At 36.1% G+C, this 23,964-nt stretch overlaps 1 protein-coding gene across 7 annotated transcripts in view; it reads left to right on the top strand.

Annotated features, from left to right (window-relative positions):
* CFAP70 (cilia and flagella associated protein 70) overlaps positions 1 to 23,964 on the top strand; it is a 100,868-nt gene that overhangs the window by 52,024 nt on the left and 24,880 nt on the right. For 6 of the 7 annotated variants that reach the window (XM_042959867.1, XM_015543668.2, XM_042959869.1 and 3 more), the window contains 9 exons: positions 493 to 553; positions 870 to 1,064; positions 2,546 to 2,677; positions 7,939 to 8,064; positions 13,569 to 13,702; positions 13,822 to 13,937; positions 14,136 to 14,363; positions 21,938 to 22,096; positions 22,841 to 22,962. In XM_042959867.1, coding sequence (XP_042815801.1) covers positions 493 to 553; positions 870 to 1,064; positions 2,546 to 2,677; positions 7,939 to 8,064; positions 13,569 to 13,702; positions 13,822 to 13,937; positions 14,136 to 14,363; positions 21,938 to 22,096; positions 22,841 to 22,962 — 1,273 coding nt within the window. The remainder of the gene's footprint in view (positions 1 to 492; positions 554 to 869; positions 1,065 to 2,545; positions 2,678 to 7,938; positions 8,065 to 13,568; positions 13,703 to 13,821; positions 13,938 to 14,135; positions 14,364 to 21,937; positions 22,097 to 22,840; positions 22,963 to 23,964) is intronic. The other variant, XM_007095690.3, reaches the window with a different exon arrangement.

Here is a 23,964-nt window from a genome sequence, read left to right as displayed (position 1 = left end):
TAATTGAATGCAGTCATAAATTATGACCAAGAGTACACTTTTTATCCTCGATGGACAGGAAAGAAAAGTTTTCACTTGCCTTGTACCATTTGGATTTCCAAAACTTCATGCTATCAGAGACTCTTCTGAGTGCACCTAAAATCATAACACCCATATCTTTCCAACTCCTGAGTCGAACAGTCTCTTGAGTGCAATAGCAGTTTTAAAAAATGTGTGAGAGTAAAGCCAGGGCTCAAATTAGCCAAAAAAAGTACAACTTAGTTAGTTTCTGAGTAGCTGCTTCCTGGCTTCTTCCCTATCTAGTTCACAGCCATATACTGTTCTATGGTTCACATCTAGGCTTTTATATGAGACAAATGCACAGTGCTCAAGTGTGATGTGGGAACAGACCTTAGATCTCCCTCGTATAGGCTCTTTGGAGGTATGAATAAGAGAACGTAAATCTGCGGATAATTGTTTATTTTTTGTTGTTGTTTTTTTTTCCTGGTACAGGGTCAAGGATATGATTCCGCCAAGGCCGCCTCTTACCCGTCGGACAGGAGGAGCTCAAAAGGCAAGTGCCAAAGCTAAGGTGAAACTATAATAACATGTTGAGTATACCCATTTGAAAATAAGGCATGGACTCTTCAGTATGTTTTCCAGAAGGTGTGAGAAATTTTAGCTGCATATATTTCCCTTCCTGGTTTTGTTTGTGACCAGTGGCAGACAGTGAATAGTGTATAGTGTTTAGTCTTTGGCTGGTCTCTGAGCTGAAAAGGGCAATTTGTACCTAAAGCAGTATTGAATGTAAAACCCAATCCAGTTTCAGACTTCCATTACACATCTTGATCTCTCTGAGGCCTCTTTCCAGACATTTTGTATTTTCCTAGGCAGTGAGTGACTACCACATGCAGATCAAAAATATTTCTAGAGCCATTCTGGATGAGTATCACCGGATGTTTGGAAAACAGGTGGCCAAACTAGGGAGTGATATGGATAGTGAAACCCTAGAGGAACAGAAGTGCCAGCTCAACTATGAACTTAACTGCTCAGGAAAATACTTTGCTTTCAAAGAACAACTCAAGGTAAATATTCATTTAATTATTCCATGGATTTTTATGAAGCATCTTCTCTACATTCTTAATTATAGTTGTCCAGCTATGCTTCCACATTCTTGCTGGCAATGTGCCTTATGATAGAATGCCACAAACTCTACTTGTGCAAAGCCTTGGAATGGTTCAGTATCCATTCCAAGTGTGAGCTTTTAAGAAACTAAGTCTTTACTTGAGGGGGCCAAGTTTTGAGACAGGTTTCATGTTGCAGGGATGAAACTCTGTACATGTTACTGATTCCATGACTACTCTGTCTCCCATTGCCAACCTTTCCATAGTCCACACAATCACTAAGATTTGAGAAATATTTACTTAATAATAATTTCCCAAATAATAATGGCTAACATTTATTGAGTGTTTGCTTACACCAGACAAATTTTTAAATGCTTCAAATTTTACTAATTTAATCCTCACAACAACCCTATGAGGTAGATATTCCTCATTTTACAGGTGGAGAAATGCAATATTAATTGGTTAAGTAATTTCCTTAAGATCACAGAGATAGTAAAGGTTAAAGATGGGGCTTAAATTTAGGCAATCTTGCTCCAGAACTCATATTCTTAATTGCTACACTGGATTGCCTCTCTGAGCACATTTACTGTGTGTCCTGTCCTGTACTAAACAGATAAAAAGAAAGCACATGGAAGTAATAAAGTGAAAAACACTGATGCTGATGGAGGCAAAACACTCTTCTCAGTAGATGGCATGATTACAACTTAGTTTAATTCCTGGTTCTGCCATTACTAGCTGGATGGTGACTTTATCTCTTTGAGCTTCAATTTCTTTGCCTAACAATAAGGGATAATACTAATATTATCACATGGGTTCATTATGAGAATTAAATAATATAATGCATGGAAACTGCTTAGTACAAAACCTGACAATAACATTAACTTAAGGGGAATAAAAGCTGTCATGGCTATAGCAATATGTTATTTGTACAGCATTTTAAGCTTCACCACCTACCTGTTATCTTTCTTTGGCTTCTCAATCATCTTCTGAAGATAATAATACCAGAAACGCACATCCATATAACAAATGAGGAAAATGAGGTACTAACTGTAATTTTTAAGGTTGTACAGTGGCAGGATTAGAACCAGAATTCCATTCTCTAGACTGTCAAATCAGGCCTTTTTCTCTTGTATCATGTGGCCATGATGAGAGATGTAATACATAAACCTAATGCTGAAGTCTTCTTTAGCTTTATAACTCTCTTCACATGATATGAGTTCTGCATTGACTATATTAGTGATGACGTTAAGAAAAGAAGTCATGCAGAGTATGTCGAAAATCAGAGGAAAATCAGAGAGCTGACACTCTTATCAGTCACCAAGGGAGAAACCAATCATCTTCTGAAGTTCTGATGAGCCTTAGACCAGATGCTCAAGGGAGGCCTGTGTTGTCAGCATGGTACTGGACTCTGTTATCAAATAGGTGATCTATACCTCTTACAGCATGCTGTAGTAAAGATTGTGAGAGAGAAGTATTTGAAGACAACATCATTTGAAAGCCAGGAGGAACTTCAGACATTTATTAGTGAGCTCTATGTGTTCTTGGTGGATCAGATGCATGTGGCCTTAAACCAGGTAGGTGATCAATAACTGAGAGCCCTTCCTTTTCTCTTTAAGGCATCAAAGTCTCTGAATGATTCCCTCCTTCCTTGATTCCTTTCTTCCTTAATTCAGCAAACAGAAATGTGATCGATTAAAACAATAAATAAAATCGGCTAATGCAAATTGTAAAACAAAAATCATCATTTTATTTATTCTGTGAATGTGTGTAATTCTCAGTTTGTTCTCTGATATTGGCAATCAAAACCAAGAAACATTATGAGATTTCAGATATTGGACCTATATGACAATGATGCTTCACACATGCCTTTTCATTGGCCGGGTAGCCTGTTCTTCTCCCATTTGTCTGTTTTTTTTTTTTTTTTTTAAGTTTATCTATTTATTTTGTGGGGAGGATGGGCAGAGAGAGGGAGAGAGAGAATTCCAAGCAGGCTCCACGCTCAGCGGGGAGTCCAACACAGGACTTGATCCCACAACCATGCAATCATGACCTGAACCAAAATCAAGAGTTGACCATTTAACTGACTGAGCCACCCAGGTGCCCCCCTCCTCCCATTTATCTGTTTATATCTGTATTTGCACAGCTTGCATATTGCCTTCATTTGCTCATTTTTAAATGTATACAGTTGTGGTTTATTTGAAAACTATGACAAAAACCAAAGTCTTTTTGTCCTATTGGTAGTTGCTAAGCAGGTATGCTTCCTCAAACCCTCTATTCTATTTGTTCTTTCCTTCACTTGATTTTCTTCTCTGTCACCATCATTTTTTCTTTCAACTTGTCTAGGCTTTCTGGAAGAGGAGGGTGAGGAATGTCCAGTATCCTAGCTAGCATTAAGAGAACCATCCTGCCTTGGGCACAGATGACTTGGATGAATTGCTTTGAAAATTGAACATTAGGTGGTAATTACTGTTGCCTTATGCCTCCAAGGAATCCCTGTCTAGTAGACGAGAGAGACATAAAATACAAATAAATGTAGCAGAGTGAGGTCAATGCTGTGAAGGGGTGTGTCCATGGTAAAGCAGGTTAGGAGATGCCTAAATAAAAAGTAATCAACTTTGCCCTGAGACCTGTCAGGAAAGGATTCACAGAATAGCTGTGGCTTGAGCTTGAAGGCTAAAAAATTCTCAAAGTGGAGGATTCAGAGTATTTGAGTCATAGGTAACATCACAAAAGCTTGGAAGCTTGGAAGCATATGGGATACACAGAAACTGCATATAGTTCGGGAATGGATGCTAAACTGGTTAAGGAACAGAGAAGCAGGAGGTGAAGCCAGGGATCAATAAGTTCCTAGTAGGGGAGTTGGGAATATGGATGGAGACCTTGTATGCCACAGAAAGAAGTTTTGCCTTTTCTATTATTAGCATTTTGGAAGCAATAAATTTAATTATTTTACACTGGGGAATAGTATGATCAAATCTACATTTTATGAAAAACACTGATAACAGTGTGTCAGTTGGGTTAGATGCAGTGAAACTGGTGATGTTAACTGGTTATTACATAGTAAGTAGGAAAAGGGGGCAAAGATTAAGTTTAAGGCTCAATGACTGGGTAGCAGGTAGTACCAGGAAGTGGGACAAGAAATACAACACAAGCAGATTTACTGGGAGGTAGGTGATATTGAAATTACTTTTGAATATTAGCTCTTGTGGGATTTTTCTCAAGAGTGAGATCTGAGCTGGAGATGAGATTTGGGGAGCCATAAGTGCATATAGGCATACCTTGGAGATACTGAAGATTTGATTCTAGACCACCGTAATAAAGCAAATATCAAAATAAAGTGAGTCAAATTAATTTTGTGGTTTCTTAGTGCATATACAAGTTATATTTACACTATACTATACTCTATTACATGTGCAATAATAGCATTATGTCTAGAAAAACAATGTACATACCTTAATTAAAAAATAGTTTAGGGGCGCCTGGGTGGCTCAGTCGGTTGGGCGTCCAACTTCAGCCCAGGTCATGATCTCGCAGTCCATGAGTTCGAGCCCCACGTCGGTCTCTGTGCTGACAGCTCAGAGCCTGGAGCCTGCTTCTGATTTTGTGTCTCCCTCTCTCTGGCCCTCCCCCACTCACACTCTGTCTCACTCTCTCTCAAAAATAAATAAACATTAAAAAAAATTTTTAAAAAAGTTTATTGCTGGGTGTTTGGATGGCTTAGTCAGTTGAGCGTCCAACTCTTGATTTCTGCTCAGGTCATGATCCCAGGGTCATGGGATTGAGCCCTGTGTCAGACTCCACACTGAGTGTGGAGCCTGCTTAAGATTCTCTCTCTCCTTCTGGCCCTCTCCCCAGCTCACACACACTCTCTCTCTAAAACAGAAACAAAAACAAAAACAAAACCTAAAAACTTTATTGCTAAAAAATGCTAACCATCATCTGAGCTTTCACTGAGTCCTAGTCACTGATTACAGATCACCGTAACAAATATAATTAACAATAAAAAAGCTTAAAATATTGTGAGAAGTACCAAAATGTGACACAGAGACAAGTAAGCAAATGCTATTGGAAAATGGTACCAACAGACCTGTTTGACACAGAGTTGCCATGAACCTTCAATTTGTAAAAAAAAATAAAAATAAAAAAAGCAATATCTTTGAAGCTCAATAAAACAAGATATACTTGTAGATATACTTAACTAAACTATGGTTATAGATGGAGCTGCTGAGGAAAACATAAGTAGAGAGAGAAGCAAGCTGGTGGTAGAACACTATAGAAATACCAACATTTAAGGGATGGATGAATAAAAGAATTAAGGAGATAAGTGAATTGTTAAAAGAGCAAAAGAACCAGAAGACAGTGGTGTCACAAAAGCTAAGGGAAGAGAATTTTAAGAAGAAAAAGTAGTCAACATTGTCAAATATTCCTAGGAGTTATGAAAAACAAAAGCTGGGGAATGGGAAGGGGAAGGGGAAATTGGAACGAGGCGGTCAAAAGATACAAACTTCAAGTTACAAGATAAACAAGCACCAGGCATATGATATACAGCATGATGACTGTAGCTAACACTGTTGTTTGATATATTTGTAACTTGTTAGGAGAGTAAATCCTAAGAGTTCTTACCACAAGAATTTTTTTTCTTTTTATTGTGTCCATGTGAGATGATAGATGCTAACTATACTTACTATGGTAATTATTTTACAATATATGTCAGTCAAACCATTAAGCTATGTGCCTTAAACTTACACAGTGATGCACGACAGTTATATCTGAATAAAACTGGAGAAAAAGAAGAACAAAATTTGAAAAGTTTTCATTGGATCTGAAAATAAGGAGGTTATTAACTTTTACATAGCAGTATCATTGGACTAATGGAGAGGATTCAAATTATAATGAATTGTGGAGTAAATGAGTGCTTAGGAAACAGATAAATATAAATTCAGGAAGCTGGGGGACGCCTGGGTGGCTCACTTGGTTGAGTGTCCGACTCCTGATTTCAGCTCAGGTCATGATCTCAAGGTTTCTGAGATCAAGCCCCATGTCAGATCTCTCTCTGCTTAAGATTCTCTCTCTCTCTCCTTCTATTTTCTTACCCTCTCCTGATTGTGCACTCTCTCTCTCTCTCTCTCTCTCTCTCTCTCTCTCTCTGAAAATAAATAAATAAACTGGAAAAAGAAGTTGGAAGATAAAAGGAAGAAGTAGGAAAATAGTAGCCAGAAATTATCAAGGTTTTCATTTTAAGCTAGAAATGCTTTTAGCATGTCCATCGGTTTGGGAGAAGGAGTCAGCAGACTGGGAGAAATTAAAAATAGAAGGAAAGAGAGAATAATTGATGGCAAACCCAGGGTATATACAAATGGGAAAGAATCAAGAAGTTAGATGGAAAGATTAGTCTTGCAACAGAGAAGGATGTGATGCTTCTTCAGACTGAAAGTAAAGAGATACAGTGGATACAGAAATAAACTATATCAGTATGGTGTTCAAAAGCTGAGGTATCCCTGGCCCGATGATTTCCATTTCCTCTGCGAAGTAATGTGTTTACTGGACAATGAAGGGAGTAAGGGTTGAATGAAAAGCTTGAAGAAAGAAAATTTAGACACTGCATCATAGTATTATGGAATGTGTTGCTAAACAAGGACAAATACATAGATTACTGAGTATGAAAGGCCTTTAGCTAAGACTGAATGCCAAAAAATCTGTGGCAGCTCAGATATTTCTGTGTGTATGCAGTCTTCTTCTGGACCAATTAGCAGCTCCTGTAGGACTGTTTTAATTTGGGAATTTTCAGGCCAAGTGCAGGCAAAGGACAAGGTGCCTGGGACCTGAGTTTGCTGGTGAGAGTAGTATGAGTGGATGATCATGAGGTCGGGTATTACACAGTTGGGAAAAGACAGGTATATTAGAAATGAGGGAAATAAAGTCAGAGAGTAATTTTAAGGGGATTAAGTCACAAAAAGATTGAAGGCTTATAACATAGGTTCTTGGAACAGGATATTAGAGGTAGAGTATTTCTGGTTTAGGCACTGTAGTATGTTGCTGGAGGAATTTGGAGGTCAAGATCATCAAAATCAAAAAGAACAAAGAACAGAGACATAATCTCTAACCAGGAGCTTTCTTTGGCCCATCTCAAATTAAGCTTTACTCTCTACGTCCCTTAGCAACTCTACTTGTTAATGTCACTGATAATTTTTTTACTTCTAAATTCTAAAGAATTGGAGGTCTTCCTTGGCAGTAGCTTCTGATCCTGGAGATTACTTATTATACTATAACTGCTTTCCTGGATGGCATATAGGACATAATATTTTTCTGGGTTTTTCCCTACCTTTCTGACTATTTCTAAAATGTTTCCTTTTGGGGATATATTTATATATCCCACTGAAGGTACAAAGGTAACTTCCAAAGCTTTATCCTTAGTCTCCTATTTTTTTGATGTTTGAAGATTCTAGCTAGTGCTTACCCCCTTTTTCATGTCATGGCACCTAAAAATGATAATATTCATCCCATACACAAGAGAAAATTAAGGAAGCTGTTTGAGGTCAAAGGAGGCTTACTTAAGGATTTTGACTGCCCTAAGTGTTGAGGAGGAGAGTTCTGTTCTAATTAATTTTTACTCACTTCCATGAGCTTAGATTGTTGGTATTCATATACCTGACTTTCTCTTTCATCCTTCATATGTCTCTCTTGGTTCACTCTTACTCTCTTACTGTATTGAACTATAAGAAACTCCAATGTCATTTTCAACCTCGTGACTGAGGTCTCCCATCTAGTTTATTTTTATAAGACTCTCTACTTGTAATTGCTTTGTTTTGTCTAACTAACATCTTGATGTTGACAGACCATGCCAGATGATGTCCAACACGCTGTTTCAACCATTTATACAAGCAATGAACAGCTTCGACTCTTTGCATTTGAAGCAGAAGTCAATGAGAACTTTGAAATGGCAGCAGTGTATTATGAAGAGGTAATTAAAGGTCTTTCCAGTAGTTGTTATTACTATTATTTGTGTAATATGGGTATAGCAAATAGTAGTTTTTAATTATTTAAAACCCATCAGGACTGATGAGAGGACAGACACATAAATCAATAACATAGAGTCTATAAATATGTCCACACAAATAAGGCCACTACATTTTTGACATAGATGTAAAAGAAATTCAATGGAGAAATGACAATCTTTTCAAAGAAATGGCTTTAGAATCATTGGTCATCCATATGCATAAAATGAACTTTGACTTAAACCTCAAACATTGTAAAGAATTAACTTAAAATGGACCACACATCTGAATCTAAACCATAAAACGATAAATATTTTAGAAGAAAACAAAGGAGAAGGTCTTCATGATCTGGAGTTAGGTAAAGAGTTCTTGGACATGACACCAAAGCATGATACATAAAAGAAAAATATGATAAATGGAACTTCATCAAAATTAAAAATGTGTGGTCTGTAAAAGACACTATTAAGAGAAAGAAAAGGAGAAAATATCTGCAAGACATATATCTGACAAAGGATTTATTTGTATCCAGAATATTAAGAACTCTTAAAATTCAACAATAGAAAAACAACTAAATAAAAATGGACAAGAGATTTGAACAGATATTTCACTAAATATGATAAATAAGAACATGAAAAGATATTCAACATAATTAGCTATTGTGGAATGCAAATTAAAACCACAATAAGATGCCACTACAACTTATTAGAGTAACTACAATTAAAATGCTGACAATACAAAGTGCTAATGAGGATACAAAGCAACTGGAACCATCATACTTTGTCAGAGGAAATGCACAATGATAACGTCATTCTGGAAAATAGTTTGGCAGTGTCTTATACATTCACCATATGACCTACTCCTGGATATTTACCTTAAAGAAGTAAAATCTTATGTACATGAATGCTTACAGAAACTTTATTCATAATTGCTCAAACAGAAGCAACCCAAATGTTCTTTAAAGGGTGACTAAATAAACTATGGCTTATCCATATAATCTATTCAGCAATAAAAGAAATGTATTACTAATACAACAACTTACATGAATTTCAAAGGCATTATACTGAGTGAAAGAAGACACTGTCAAAAGGTTACATACTGTATGGTGTCATTTATATGATATTCTTTTTTTAAATTGAAGTATAGTTGAATACAATTTTGTATTCAACACTTTAAGGTGTACAATATAGCGATTTGACAAATATATATATTACAAGATGCTTACCACAATAAGCATAGCTACCATTGGTCACCATACAAGTTATTATGACATTATTGCCTACATTTCCTGTGCTGTACTTCTCATTCCCATGACTTATTTATTTTATGACCTGCAGTCTGTATGTGTTAATCCCCTTCACCTATTTCACCCATCCTCCCACTCCTCCTCTGACAACCACCAATTTTCTATATTTATGAATCTGTTTCTGGTTTTTTGTTGCTGTTTGTTTTGCTTTGTTTTTAGATTCTACATATAAATGAAATCATATGGAATTTGTCTTTTTCTGTCTGATTTATTTGTCTTAGCGTAGTGCCTTCTAGGCCCATCCATGTTGTTGCAAATGACAAGATTTCATTCTTTTTTATGGCTGAATAATATTCCATCACACACACACACACACACACACACACACGCACACACACACACGCACACCACATTTTCTTTATCCATTCAGCTATTGATAGACACTTAGGTTGCTTCCATATCTTGGCTATTGTAAATAATGTTGCAATAAACATAGGGGTGCATATGTTTTCGAATTAGTGTTTTGGTTTTCTTTGGGTGAATACCCAGAAGTGTAATTACTGGGTTCTATGATATTTTTATTTTTAATCTTCTGAGGAACTCCCTGCTGTTTTCCATAGTGGCTACGCCAATCTACATTCCCATCAACAGTGCACAAGGGTTCCTTTTTCTCTACATCCTTGCCAATACTTGTTATTTTTTGTCTTTTTGACACTAGCTATTCTATTTTCATTTCCCCGAAGATGAGTAATGTTGAGCATCTTTTCAAGCATCTGCTGGACATCTGTACATCTTCTTTCAAAAAATGTCTATTTAGGTCCTCTGTCCATTTTTAATCATATTATTTGTTTTTTTGGTGTTCAGTTGTGTGGGGGTGGGGGGATGGGCAAAACAGGTGAAGGGGATCAATAGGTACAAACTGCCAGTTATAAAATAGCATGTCTTTAAAGGTCATTCATGTCATAGTATGTATTAGTATTTTATTCCTTTTTATGGCTCAGTAACATTCCATTGTATAGATAGAGCACATTTTGTTTATTTGTCCATTAGGTGATGGGTATTTGACTAATATCCACTTTTTGACTATTATGGATAATGCTGCTATAAACATTCATTTATTGTTTAAGTTTAATATGGACATATGTTTTTAGTTCTCTTGGGTATATACCTAGGAGTGGAATTGCTAGGTCATATGGTAACTCTATGCTTAACTTTTTGAGGAAATGCCAAACTGTTTTCCAAAAGGTTGTACTCTTTTATATTCCCACTAGCAATAGATGAGGGTTCCATTTTTTTCATATTCTCACTAATTCTTATTATTATACATCTTTTAAACAATTATAGCCATTCTAATGGGTGTGAAGTGGTATTTCATTGTGGTTTTATTTTGCATTTCTCAAATATCAAGTTATTTTGAACATCTTTTCACATTTATAATTTTTTAGTAGGAAAATATGTTCCAGATTTTTTTGGAATTAATGTTCTAAATTAATTGACAGAGGAATATTCAGACTATAACAACTTCAAAACATTAATCTATATAAATCATATGTTATGTCTTTATGTCCTTATTTCACTTTGCATATGTTCTCAAAGTTCATCCATGTTGTAACATCTGTCAGCATTTTCTTCCTTTTTAAAGCTAGCTAATATTCCATTGTATGTATATACCATAGTTTGCTTATCCATTCATCTGTCAGTGGGCACTTAGGTTGCTTATACTTTTTAGCTATTATGAATATTGCTGCTTTGAACATGGATGTACAAATATCTCTTTGAAACTCTGCTTTCAATTCTTGTGGGTATATATACAGAAGTGGGATTGCTGTATCACATGATAATTCTATTTTTAATTTTTTGAGGAACAACCATCTGTTTTACAAAGTGGCTGCACCATTTTTACATTCCCGCTGTTTACAAGAGTTCTAATTTCTCTGCATCCTCAACAATTGTTATTTTCTGTTTTCTTGACCCTGGCTCTCTTAATGGGTATGAGGTGGTATTTCATTGTGGTTTGATTCCCTAATGATTAGTAATGTTGAGCATCTTCTATGTATTTTGGCCATATGTAGATCTTCAGAGAAATGTCTATTCAAGTCCTTTGCTTATTATTGAGTCAGGTTGTTTAACTTTTTGGTGTTGAGTTTTAGTAGTTCTTTATATATCCTGAATATTAACCCCTTACTAGATATATGATTTGCAAATATTTTCTTCCATTCTATGAGTTACTTCTTTACTCTGTTGATAGTTTCTTTTGATGTACAAAAGGTTTTTTTAATTAAAAAAATTTTAATGTTTATTTTTGAGAGAGAAGACAGAGCATGAGCAGGGAGGGGCAGAGAGAGAGAGAGAGACAGACAGACAGACAGACAGAAGCTGAAATAGGATCCAGGCTCTGAGCTTTTAGCACAGAGCCCAATGGGGAGCTTGAACCCACAAACCATGAGATCATGATCTGAGCCCAATTCAGATGCTTAACTGACTGAGCCACCCAGGTGCCCTGATGTACAAAAGTTTTTTAAAAGTTTTTGATGAAGTTCAATTTGTCTGTTTTTTCTTTTGTTTCCTGTGCCTTTGGTGTCATATCTAAGAAATCATTGCCAAGTCCAGAATCATGAAGCTATTGTGACATATTTTCTTCTCAAACTGTTATAGTTGTTATAGTTTTAGGCATTAATATTTAGGTCTTTGATCCATTTTGAATTAATTTTTATATATGGTGTTAAGTAAGGGTCCAAGTTCATTCTTTTGCATGGGGATGCAGATATCCAGTTTTCCTAGCACTGTTTGTTGAAAAGTCTGTCCCTTGCAGCTGCTCTGGAAAACAGTGTGGAGGTTCCTCAAAAATTAAAAAAAGAACTACCCTATGACCCAGCAATAGCACTGCTAGGAATTTATCCAAGGGATACAGGAGTGCTGATGCATAGGGGCACATGTACCCCAATGTTTATAGTAGCACTTTCAACAATAGCCAAATTATGGAAAGAGCCTAAATGTCCATCAACTGATGAATGGATAAAGAAGATGTGGTTTATATATACAATGGAATACTACATGGCAATGAGAAAGAATGAAATCTGGCTATTTGCAGCAACATGGATGGAACTGCAAGGTATTATGCTAAGTGAAATACGTTAGTCAGAGAAAGACAGATTCCATGTTTTCACTCATAGGTGATCCTGAGAAACTTAATAGAAGTCAATGGGGGAGGGAGATGGGGGGAAAAAGTTACAGAGAGGGAGGGAGGCAAACCATAGGAGACTCTTGGATACTAAGAACAAACTGATGGTTGTTGGGGGTGGGGGAGAGGGGAAAGTGGGTGATGGGCATTGAGGAGGGCACTTGTTGAGATGAGCACTGGGTGTTGTATGGAAACCAATTTGTCAATAAATTATATTTTTAAAAAAAGCCTGTCCTTACCTCTTGGATGGTCTCGGCCCCTTTGTCAAAAATCATTTAACCATAAATGTGAGGATTTATTTCTGAGTTCTCTATTCTATACCATTGTTCTATATATTTGTCTTGATACCAGTACCACACAGATTATATAGTTTTGTAAGTTTTGAAATTAGGAAGTATGAGTCCTCCAGTTTTGTTCTTTTTCAAGTTTGTTTTAACTATTCAGGGTTCCTAGAGATTCCATGTAAATTTTAGGATGGGTTTTTCCATTACTGCAAAAAATATCATTGGGATTTTGATAGAGATTATATTGAATCTGTAAATTTCTTTGGACAGTATTGACATCTTAATAATATTAAGTCTTTCAATCTATGGACATTGGATGTGTTTCTATTTATTTATGTCACCTTTAATTGTTTCAACAGTATTTTGTAGTTTTCACTTATTATGAGATGCTTCTTTTTCATATGTGTACTTAAATTTATATTTGCCATCTCAAGACTATGACAAAAATGATTATAGATGAATCTTTAAAATGAACTGTAAAATGAATCTAGGTTTCCAAGTAATTGGATAAGCTTATGGTAACCAGAACATTGACACTAGGAAGGAATGAGTTGAAAATTTAATTTTTAAATCATTCCAATATTTATTCACCACATATTATAAGCCAGAACGGTGACTGTGCTAGACATTCAGAAATCAGTGGTAAACAAAAAATGACATAGTTTCTGCTTTCATAAAACTTATGGTATTTGTGGTTTTATGTGCATAAAAATATGACATACTGTGCAATAATCTTGGTCCTCCTAATGCTTCATGTGATAGAGGTTGGTCCGTGAGCCCCAGAACTTGGAACACTGGCTGGACTACGGTGCCTTCTGCCTCCTAACTGAGGACAACATCAAAGCACAGGAGTGTTTTCGGAGAGCCCTTTCCCTCAACCAGAATCATATCCACAGGTATGGGTGGAAGATACGTGAAGAATGAGTAGGAGTAGATAAGCTTCTGTATGAAATTTTCTTGGTTCCATGACTGACATGGGACCATGTTGTTAATCACGTTGCTGGTCTCTTCTCAGCCTGTTGCTGTGTGGTGTCCTGGCTGTCTTGATGGAGAACTATGAGCAGGCAGAAATTTTCTTTGAGGATGCTACTTGCTTGGAACCAACTAATGTTGTAGCCTGGACTTTACTTGGTATGGTATTTTCCTGTGATATGAATGTGTTTTTTTCCATTATAAGATTCTCCCTTTCTCTTTTCATTCTCTAATAACTCATCATGTAGTTCTTAAACTTTGGTAAAAAATTTGGAAAGGCAAGTGAAATGTTGCAATTCTTTAGTATATGGTGGTAGAAAACCAGTCACATTTATTTTAGCATTTTTCTTTCTTCAGGTTTGTACTATGAAATTCAAAACAATGATATTCGAATGGAAATGGCATTTCATGAAGGCTTCAAACAACTTCAGGCACGAATGCTTCAGGCACAAGTAGCGAAGCAGAGGGGCACTGGTACTGTAGAGTACATTGAAGAAGGAGGGAAAGTAGAATCCAGTTTAGGCCCTTGGGGAATCACTAATGGTTCTGCAACAGCAATGACGGTGGAAGCGGAAGCGGCAGCAGGTAGGACCAGGAAACGGAGACGATGAGTGGCTATTAGGAAAATTAGTGGCCTTATGAATAGGAGCTGGCAAATTGTAGGTACTTGGCAAATATTTGTTAAATGAGTTAGTAGATGGAGTTTTGAGTTGTCCCAGGTACACCAAGAAAGACTCCTTCTAAATATTTCCTCATTCATATGTTTGCAAGTGTGAAGTTTTCACTGTTGCTATTCAGGTTTTTGAATCTTAGAGAATTTACTGTCTCTGTGTATGCATAAAAAAGGTATCATTGTAGCAGAGTAAATTTCTTTCATTATCCCATCACTTTCTTTTCCAACACTCTCAATCCCTCTCTTGTGGTTCTTAAGTTTATTTATTTATTTACACACACACACACACACACACACACACACACACACACACCCTTTTTTCCCTGTCCTTCATTGCCATTCTCCTTTCCTCCATTTTAGAGAATCAATCATTCTAATGTGTTTAACTTAATATGTGGGTTTTTGTTTATGTGTTTCTTGCATATGGTATTTTGTTTATATGTTGTTGCGTATTATTATTTTGTGTGCATGTATTTTTAACAGTTTGTCTGAGATGTAATGGACATTCATAAACTGCACATATTTAACACATACAATTTGATATGTTTGACATATGAACACACCCATGAAAACATCACCACAATCAAGGTAATGAACATATCCCAAATCTCCAAAACTCTCCTTGTGCCCATTTGAATCTCTTTCTCTTGCACCCATTTCCAAACAACCACCAAGCATCTCTCTGTCACCATCAGTGACTTTGCATGTCTAAAATTTTAGAATTCTAGGAAATTTCTAGAATTTTCTGATTTATTCTTTACCAACATATATATTATTTATCAACTTATACATGATTGGAATTGATTTTGACTTGAAAGTTTGACAGAACTCAACCATAAAACAACAAGAGCCTGGGTGGTTTTTTTTGTTTGTTTTTTGCAGGAGGTGTCTACCATTTCATTTTCTTAATATTTAATGTATTTGTGTTCTGTATTTCTTATTGTGTTATTCATGGTATTTTATACTTTCTAGGAATTCATCTAGGTTTTTAAATTTTATTTAATTTTTTTATATTAATCAATTATTTTTTAATAGACTTATTTTTTAGAGGAGTTTTAGGTTCATAACAAAGTTGAAAGGAAGGGTTAGAGATTTTTAATATACTCCTTTCCCCTACCCATGTGTAGTCTCTCTTTTTATTAACATTCTTAATGACATTTGATGAGGAGTATCTTATATGCTCATGTGCCATTTGTGTATCTTCTTTGGTGAGGTGCATATTAAGGTCTTTGGCCATTTTTTTTGTTTTTACTTTTTGATTTTAGAAAGAGAGAATGAGATCAGGGGAGAGCGGCAGAGAGAGAGCACAAGAGAGAGAATCTTAAGCAGGCTCCACATTCAGCATGGAGCCTGATGCGGGACTTGATCCCACGATCCTGGAATCATGACCTGAGCGGAAATCAAGAGGACACTCAACCTACTGAGCCACCTAGGCACCCCTTTGGCCAGTTTTAAATCAGGCTTTGTTTTCTTATTGTTGAGTTTTAAGAGTTCTTTGTATATTTTTAATTTAAAGTATAATTGATATATAACATTATTTAGTTTCAGGTATACAACAGAATGATTCAATATTTGTATGTATTGCAAAAGGATCACTACAGTAAGTTTACTCAGCATCCATCATCACACACAGTTACAATATTTTTTTCTTGTGATAAGAACTTTTAAGATCTACTCTCTCAGCAACTTTCAAATATACAATAGAGTATTATTAACTATAGTCACCATGCTGTACATTACCTGACTTGTTTATTTTCTAACTGGAAGTTTGTACCCTTTGACTACCTTCACCCAATTCACCTACCTCTTATACCCTGTATCTAGCAACCACTAATCTATTCTTTATGATTTCAAGGCTCTTTTTTGTGTTCTTGTTTTTTTTATTTAATATTCTACATGTAAATGAGATCATATTGGGTTTGTCTTTCTCTATATAATATCATACCTATATATAATATAGGATATTATAGCATAACAACATTATGCTAATATTATATAATAATATCCTCATGATGCATCCATGTTGTTACAAATGGCAATAGTTCATTCTTTTTTGATGGCTGAATAATATTCCATTGTATACCACATTTTCTTTGTCCATTCATCCATTGATGGATACTTAGGTGGCTTTCATGTCTTGACTACTATAAATAATTCTGCAATGAACATGAGAAGGTATATATATCTCTTCAAGTTCTTATTTTCATTCCTATGGATAAGCCAGAAGTGGAATTGTTGGATCATATGGGTATTTCTAGTTTTAATTTTTTGAGGAAACTCCATACTGTTTTCCATAGTGGCTGCATCAATTTACATTCCAAACCACTGTGCACAAGGGTTCCCTTATCTTCATATCCTCACCAACACTCATTATTTCTTGTCTTTTTGATAATAGCCATTCTAGCACATGTGAGGTGATATCTCATTGTGGTTATGATTGGCATTTCCCTGATGATTAGTGATGTTGAGCATCTTATCATGTGTCTGTTGACCAGCTAATATGTCTTCTTTGGAAAAATGTCTATTCAGATCCTCTGCTCATTTTTAAAATAAAATTGTTGTTTTCTTTGCTATTGAGTTGTAGGAGTTCTTTATATTTTTTAAACATTAACGCTTGGGGCGCCTGGGTGGCTCAGTCGGTTAAGCGTCCGACTTCGGCTCAGGTCACGATCTCGCGGTATGTGAGTTCGAGCCCCGCGTCGGGCTCTGTGCTGACTGCTCAGAGCCTGGAGCCTGTTTCAGATTCTGTGTCTCTCTCTCTCTCTGACCCTCCCCCGTTCATGCTCTGTCTCTCTCTGTCTCAAAAATAAATAAACGTTTAAACATTAACGCTTTATCAGATGTATGATTTGCAAATATTTTCTCCCATTCAGTAGGTTGCCTTTTCATTTTTTTACAAGTTTTCATTTGTTGTACAGAAGCTTTTTAGTTTCATAGAGCCCCAGTTGTTGATTTTTACTTTTGTTGCCTAACAGTGTGTATCTTGATTATGGTAGTGATTAAAAGAATCTATAAAATGGGATAAAAATGCTTAGAACTACATACACATATACACACACATACACACACACATACACACACAAATGTATATGAAAACTGGCAAAAATAGATGAGGTCTTTAGTGCACTAAAGAGTTTTGTACTAGTATCAATTTCCTGGTTTTGATATTATACCATACTATAGTTGTATAAGATGTCACCATTGAAGAGAGGCTGGTAAGGGTACATTGGAACTACATGCTCTGTATTTGCAACTTCCTTTGCATCTATAATTATTTCAAAATAAAGAGTTAAAAAATCCTTACAGTAGCAATTGTGAGCAGTTACATGAAGTCTTAAAATATAAAGCTCCATGTAAAATGAAGACAACAACAAAAACTACCCAAAAAAACTAATATTCAAAACTTATTACTTCTTTATTATTTTACTATCATCTACACTGTTGAAGTTATTTATATCTAATTGTACTCATATGTAGAAATATTATATAATGGTATGCTATTGTGCATTTCTTCCTAACTCTTCATTCAGTGATGTAACATTGGTTTCTTGAAATCAGCCATGATTGGGGAATTTATATCATAGAAATCAGTAAACACTACAAATCAGCCTTCTCACATAGCCAAAAGCCAATTGTTGAACATTTACCAGCTCATGACTCGATATATAGGAAAATTTCAAGTATTTGTAATTTAAACAATACACTTCTAAATTTTTTTTTTTTTTTTTTACATTTATTCATTTTCGAGAGACAGAGAACAAGCGGAGGAGGGACAGAGAGAGAGGGAGACACAGAATCTGAAGCAGACTCCAGGCTCCGAGCTATCAGCACAGAGTCCCATGCGGGGCTCCAACTCACAAACTGTGAGATCATGACCTAAGCTGAAGTTGGACGCTCAACCGACTGGGCCACCCAGGTGCCCCTAAACAATACATTTCTAAATAACCCATATGTCAAAGAAGAAATCACAAAATAGTTCGAACTGAATGTAATGAATCACACAACAAACCAAAATTGGTAAGATGAACTAAATTAGTTCCCAGAGGGAAATTTATAGCTTTAAATACTTCTATTAAAAAAATAAGAGGTGTGCCTTGGTGGCTCAGTCGGTTAAGCGGACTTCAGCACAGGTTGTGATCTCCTGGTTCATGGGTTTGAGCCCTGCATCGGGCTCTGTGCTGACAGGTCAGAGCCTGGAACCTGCTTCAGATTCTGTGTCTCCCCCTCTCTCTGCCCCTCCCTGCTCTCTCTCTCTCTCTCAAAAGTAAATAAACATTAAAAAAATTTTAAAAAAGAAAAAGAAAAGACAGGGGAACCTGAGTGGCTTAGTTGGTTGAGTGTCCAACTCTTGATTTTGGCTCAGGTCATGATCTCACAGTTTATGAGTTTGAGCCCCACATCGGGCTCTGCACTTGGGATTTTCTCTCTCTCCTCCCTCTCTCTTTCTCTTTCTTAAAATAAATAAATAAACTTAAAAAAAAAAAGAAAATAAAAGACAAAACTTCAGGCTACCCCATTCCTTCCACAGACTCAGAAAATAGAAGAGGGAATACTTCCCACAGTTTAACCATAGTTATTACTGTGATATTCAAAGTTAGACAAACCCATCCCAAGAAATGTACACACCAATAGCCTTCATGAACCTAGACACAAAAATTCTTAACAAATATTAGTCCATGAATTTCAGCAATATATATAAAAGGTAATATATCCAATTGAAGTAAGTTTGGTCTTACATTTGAAAATTGATGCAATTTACCACTAGAATAGTTAAAAATTTTTAAAATGATAATACTAAGCTATGGCAAGGATGTAGAATAGCTGGAACTCTCAAACTTTTGGTGGGAATGCCAAATGCTAATAGCCACTTGGAAAAACTGGCAGTTTAAAAATAGTTATATATGTGCCAGCAATTTCACTCCTAGGTATTTACCCAAGAGAAATGGAAACATTGCAATTTGTACACAAATGTTCATAACAGATATATTTATAACAGGCAAAAACTGGAAACAAACCAACTGCTTATCAGTAGATGAATTGATAATAAATTTTTTCTTATGTGCACAATCAAAAACCACTCAACAATAAAAAGAAACAAATTACTGATACACACACATGGATGAATCTCAGAAACATTATGCTAAGTGAATAAGCCAGATGCAAAAGAATAGATCCTATATATTCCATTTAAATGAAATTCTAGAAAAGGCGAAACTAATCTGTATTGACAAAAAAGCAGATTAATGGTTGCCTTTGGATGGGAGTTGAGGATTACCTTCAAAGAACACAAGGGAGCTTTCTGGGGTAGAAATCTTTTTATCCTGATTGTGACAGTGAGTACATAAGTGTATACATTTGTTAAAATGCACTGAAGTATATACTCAAAAGGGAGCACTTTATTATATGTAAATTATACCTCAGAAAAGTTGGATATTAATATTTTTCACTAAGATCATAGCTTACTCCTCAATCATTAGTCTGAGGTATTTAACCACTCTCTCCTTCCTGAAATACATGTTCGATTGCCTCCTACATCTCCCAACAGTTTGGGTTTCCTTTGTAAGCTTCTCTTTATTATTACACTCATTAGATGTACTCATTTCCCAATAATATAGTCATACTTTCTAAGAGCTCACCTGCACTCACAGTTTTCCTTTTACTGCTGATGACTCTCAAATTTCTGTATTTAGCCCTGACATCCCTCCAGAACCTAGGAGCTGGATTTCTCTGCTAGTAAACTTAACTCTTCATCTCTCAAATTGACTCTACATCATTCACTATATTAGGCACTCAAGTTCATGTTCTGAGTCATCCCTGCATCCTCTTACTTTCTGTATTGAACTTCTGGCATCCTTCTATCAGATTAATTCTCAAGACCAGCTGGTTCTCTTTCAAAATGCTCCTTGCATCTTCCCTTTAAATTTACATGACTCTTTATTACCAAATACCAAGATTGTTGTAACAGCCTTATTACAAACCTCTTTGTCTCTCTGCATTTTTTTCTTCTTGCTATGTAGCACTGCTAGAGTAATCTTCATAAAATACTGCTTTCATCTAATAATTTTTCTGTTCAAAACTTTTCATTGTGTTCTCCTTTTGTCTACAGAAGAAAAACCCTAGCATTAAAATATCAGTACAGTCTAGCTCCAACCTGTCTTCCCCTTCATTTTATTTATGTAATCCTCAATACTCTTTAAAATAATTAGCTCACTAATGCATCTGACTCTTGATTTCAGCTCAGGCCATCTCATGGTTCGTGAGTTCGAGCGCTTCATTGGGCTCCTTGCTGAGCGGAGCCTGCTTGGGACTCTCTCTCTGCCCCTCTTCCTCCCCTCCCAAAATAAATAAATAAATAAACTTAAAAAAATTAGTTTTTGGGGCTCCTTGGTGGCTTAGTCAGCTGAGCAAGCGAGTTCAGCTCAGGTCATGATCTCGAGATTTGTGGGTTGAGCCCCGTGTTGGGCTCTGTGCTGACAGCTCAGAGCCTGGAGCCTACTTTGGATTCTGTGTCTCCTTCCTTCTCTGCCCCTCTCCCACTCATGCTCTGTTTCTCTCTCCTCCTCTCTCAAAAATAAACATTAAAAACTGTTCACTACTTCCATGCTTTTGCCAATGGCATGCTCTCAGCCTTAAATGCCCCTCCCCCTCTACCTATCCAACTTCTACCTATTTTTCGAAGCCATATCTTTTAGAAGAAGGGTGACTTCTTCTAATTGGGAGTCAGTTGGTACTGATCATTTCCTGCCTGGCACTGCTTTTTTAAAAATTTGTCAAACATTTATTTATTTGAGAGGCAGCAAGACATGTTCTGGAGCTTCAACCAATTATTTAACTTCTCTGTGATTCACTTTCTTCAAAGGAGCATAATGAATGTTGTGAAAAATAAATTAGATTATACAATAACGTTTTTAGTACAATTCCTGGCATACTGTCATGCTCAAATATAGCTACTTATGATGATGATGATGATGGTGATTTTTGAACACTGAGATAAAATGAGTAGAATTCCTGTCCTTCAAGAGTTTTAATTTAATCTAAAAATATATTAACTTTCTTGACATGCTGGGTTTAGCAAATAACTTTTATGATAGGTATTTGTTTGACATTTTCATGACTTAGGCTAGCAGCAGGGTTGGACTAGGGGTCCTAGTTATAGAAAGCTGTGCTATCAGTTTAGCTTGTACTCTTCAAATTATTCAGAAATATAAAAAGTTTGGGGCAACTGGCTGGCTTAGTCAGTGGAACATGGGACGCTAGATCTCAAGGTTGTAAGCTCGAGCCTTGTTGGATCTAGAGATTACTTAAAAATAAAATCTTTTTTAAAAAAAGAAATATTAAAGGCTGCAAAAGAAGTCTGTCCTTGCAATATTTAGGTAATATGTTTCTTATGCTTTGAAAATAATTATATTTTATCTCCTGTAATAACCTTTTAATATCCAATGTAGGAAGGTGGGGTTTTTTTCTCATTAAAGTTTAATCTATTTAGGACCAAGAGATCCATCATACATTCTAGATGACTTTCTTGAAGAATCCTCCAAACTGCAGTCTGATTCACGAGAAAACATTTTGTCCCTACAATATCAAGATCCAACTATCAGCCAAAAACCATCCAATATACTTGTCAAAGACATACCAGCAAAGAAAGGTACTTAGGAATAAAGATTTCCACTTGAAAGAAGGGTGTAAACAAACTAGACAATGATGAAAACACTTATGATTACCAAAATGGTGATCTTAACTTGTGTGAAGTTGATTAGTCATATCACCTAAGTTCCTTCATATGAGGCTAAACTCTGATAATCCAAATTCAGTAGTGTAGCTCTTTCCATAAGCAAGGTTTTATATTATCTCAGAGAAGTAGCTAACTACAGGCTTATGATTTTCTTTTTTCTTCAAGTTTATTTATTTTGAGAGAGAGAGAAAAAGAGAGAGAGAAGCAGAGAGAGAGGTAGAGAAGGAATTCCAAATAGGCTCCGCACTGAAAGTGTGGACATGGCACTCTGTGGAGCTCAAACCCACAAACCATGAAATCATGACGTAAACTGAAATCAAGAGTCAGATACTTAACCAACTGAGCCACCCAGGTGCCCCCAAACTTAAGATTTTCAAACAATGATCATTTTAGAATATCTACATCACATTCAGGATGATCTGCATACGTTAAAAAACCATTTCATTTGTTGTGACTTGCATTTGGAACCACCAGTAGACTAACCTTGAGAACTTTTGAGATCTTTAGGGACCATTGCTATAGAGGAATCTATTGCTTTTCAGGTTATAACCTCTCTCATAGATTAGAATAGTCTCCTTGCTACATTTGTATGTCTGAGCTTCCGACATTCTTTTCCTTTACGTCTAATCATCTATTCTTTTAATATAATAATTTCAGAAACATCAAAATGTCAAGATTCATCAACCTTTTTGCATCCCAGCCCTTATGGTGTTTCCCAAACTCCTGCCACCATCTTCATGGAGACCATACGCTTCTTGATGAAGGTCAATGCTGTGCAGGTCAGAATATTTGGAAAAGGGCAAGTAGATAGAAAGATTTTAGCGAAATGATTATTCAGTGGTATCTTTCCAAGCTTTAATATTATGATACAAAAATCAAATATGCTTTTGAGGGCACACTGTAGGCCCAATGGTGTGAATATCCAAATGTGAACCACTCTCATCATTCATGATGAAAATGCAAATTGAGATAGTATCAAATTGGCAAATAATATTACCCACTTTCAGTGAAGTAGCAGTGAAATGTACCTCACTATACATCTGCTCCCTGAAGAATACTAGCAGACCAAAATCAGGCTCTAAAGGCACATGTAGCCTAATATCACTTTATTATCGGAATTCATATTATATGAGTGTTGGGGGTTAACAGAAGGCTAATTATACCCTCATTCCTCTCTAGGTTGTAAACAATTGGAAGCAGATACACAGTGCTATGTGGGGAATAAAAATATTAAAGTTATTACTTGTAAAACTGGGCTGCAGGGGTGCCTTGACTCTTGATTTCGGCTCAGGTCATGATCTCACAGTCATGGGATGGATCTCCACGTTGGGCTCTGTGCTGAGCATGGAGCCTGCTTAAGATGCTCTCTCTCCCGCTCCCTCTGCCCCTGCCCCACGTGTGAATACAGTTTCTCTCTCTCAAAATAAATAAATAAAATCTTTTTAAAAAATGGGCTGGAGAAGCCCTACAAGAGATCCTAAGGGGGATCCTGTGAGACAAAGTACCAGAGACATAGCTACAAGCATGAAACCTACAGACATCACAATGACTCTAAACCCATAGCTTTCTATAGTAACACTGAATGTAAATGGACTAAATGCGCCAACCAAAAGACATAGAGTATCAGAATGGATAAAAAAACAAGACCCATCTATTTGCTGTCTACAAAAGACCCATTTTAGACCTGAGGACACTTTCAGATTGAAAGTGAGGGGATGGAGAACTATTTATTATGCTACTGGAAGTCAAAAAAGCTGGAGTAGCCATACTTATATCAGATA

Source organism: Panthera tigris, chromosome D2 (genome assembly GCF_018350195.1).
Source record: "Panthera tigris isolate Pti1 chromosome D2, P.tigris_Pti1_mat1.1, whole genome shotgun sequence".
In the NCBI taxonomy this organism is placed as follows: Eukaryota; Metazoa; Chordata; class Mammalia; order Carnivora; family Felidae; genus Panthera; species Panthera tigris.
The sequence above is the reverse complement of the archived record's forward strand: the minus strand, read 5'-3'. Positions and strand labels throughout refer to the sequence as shown.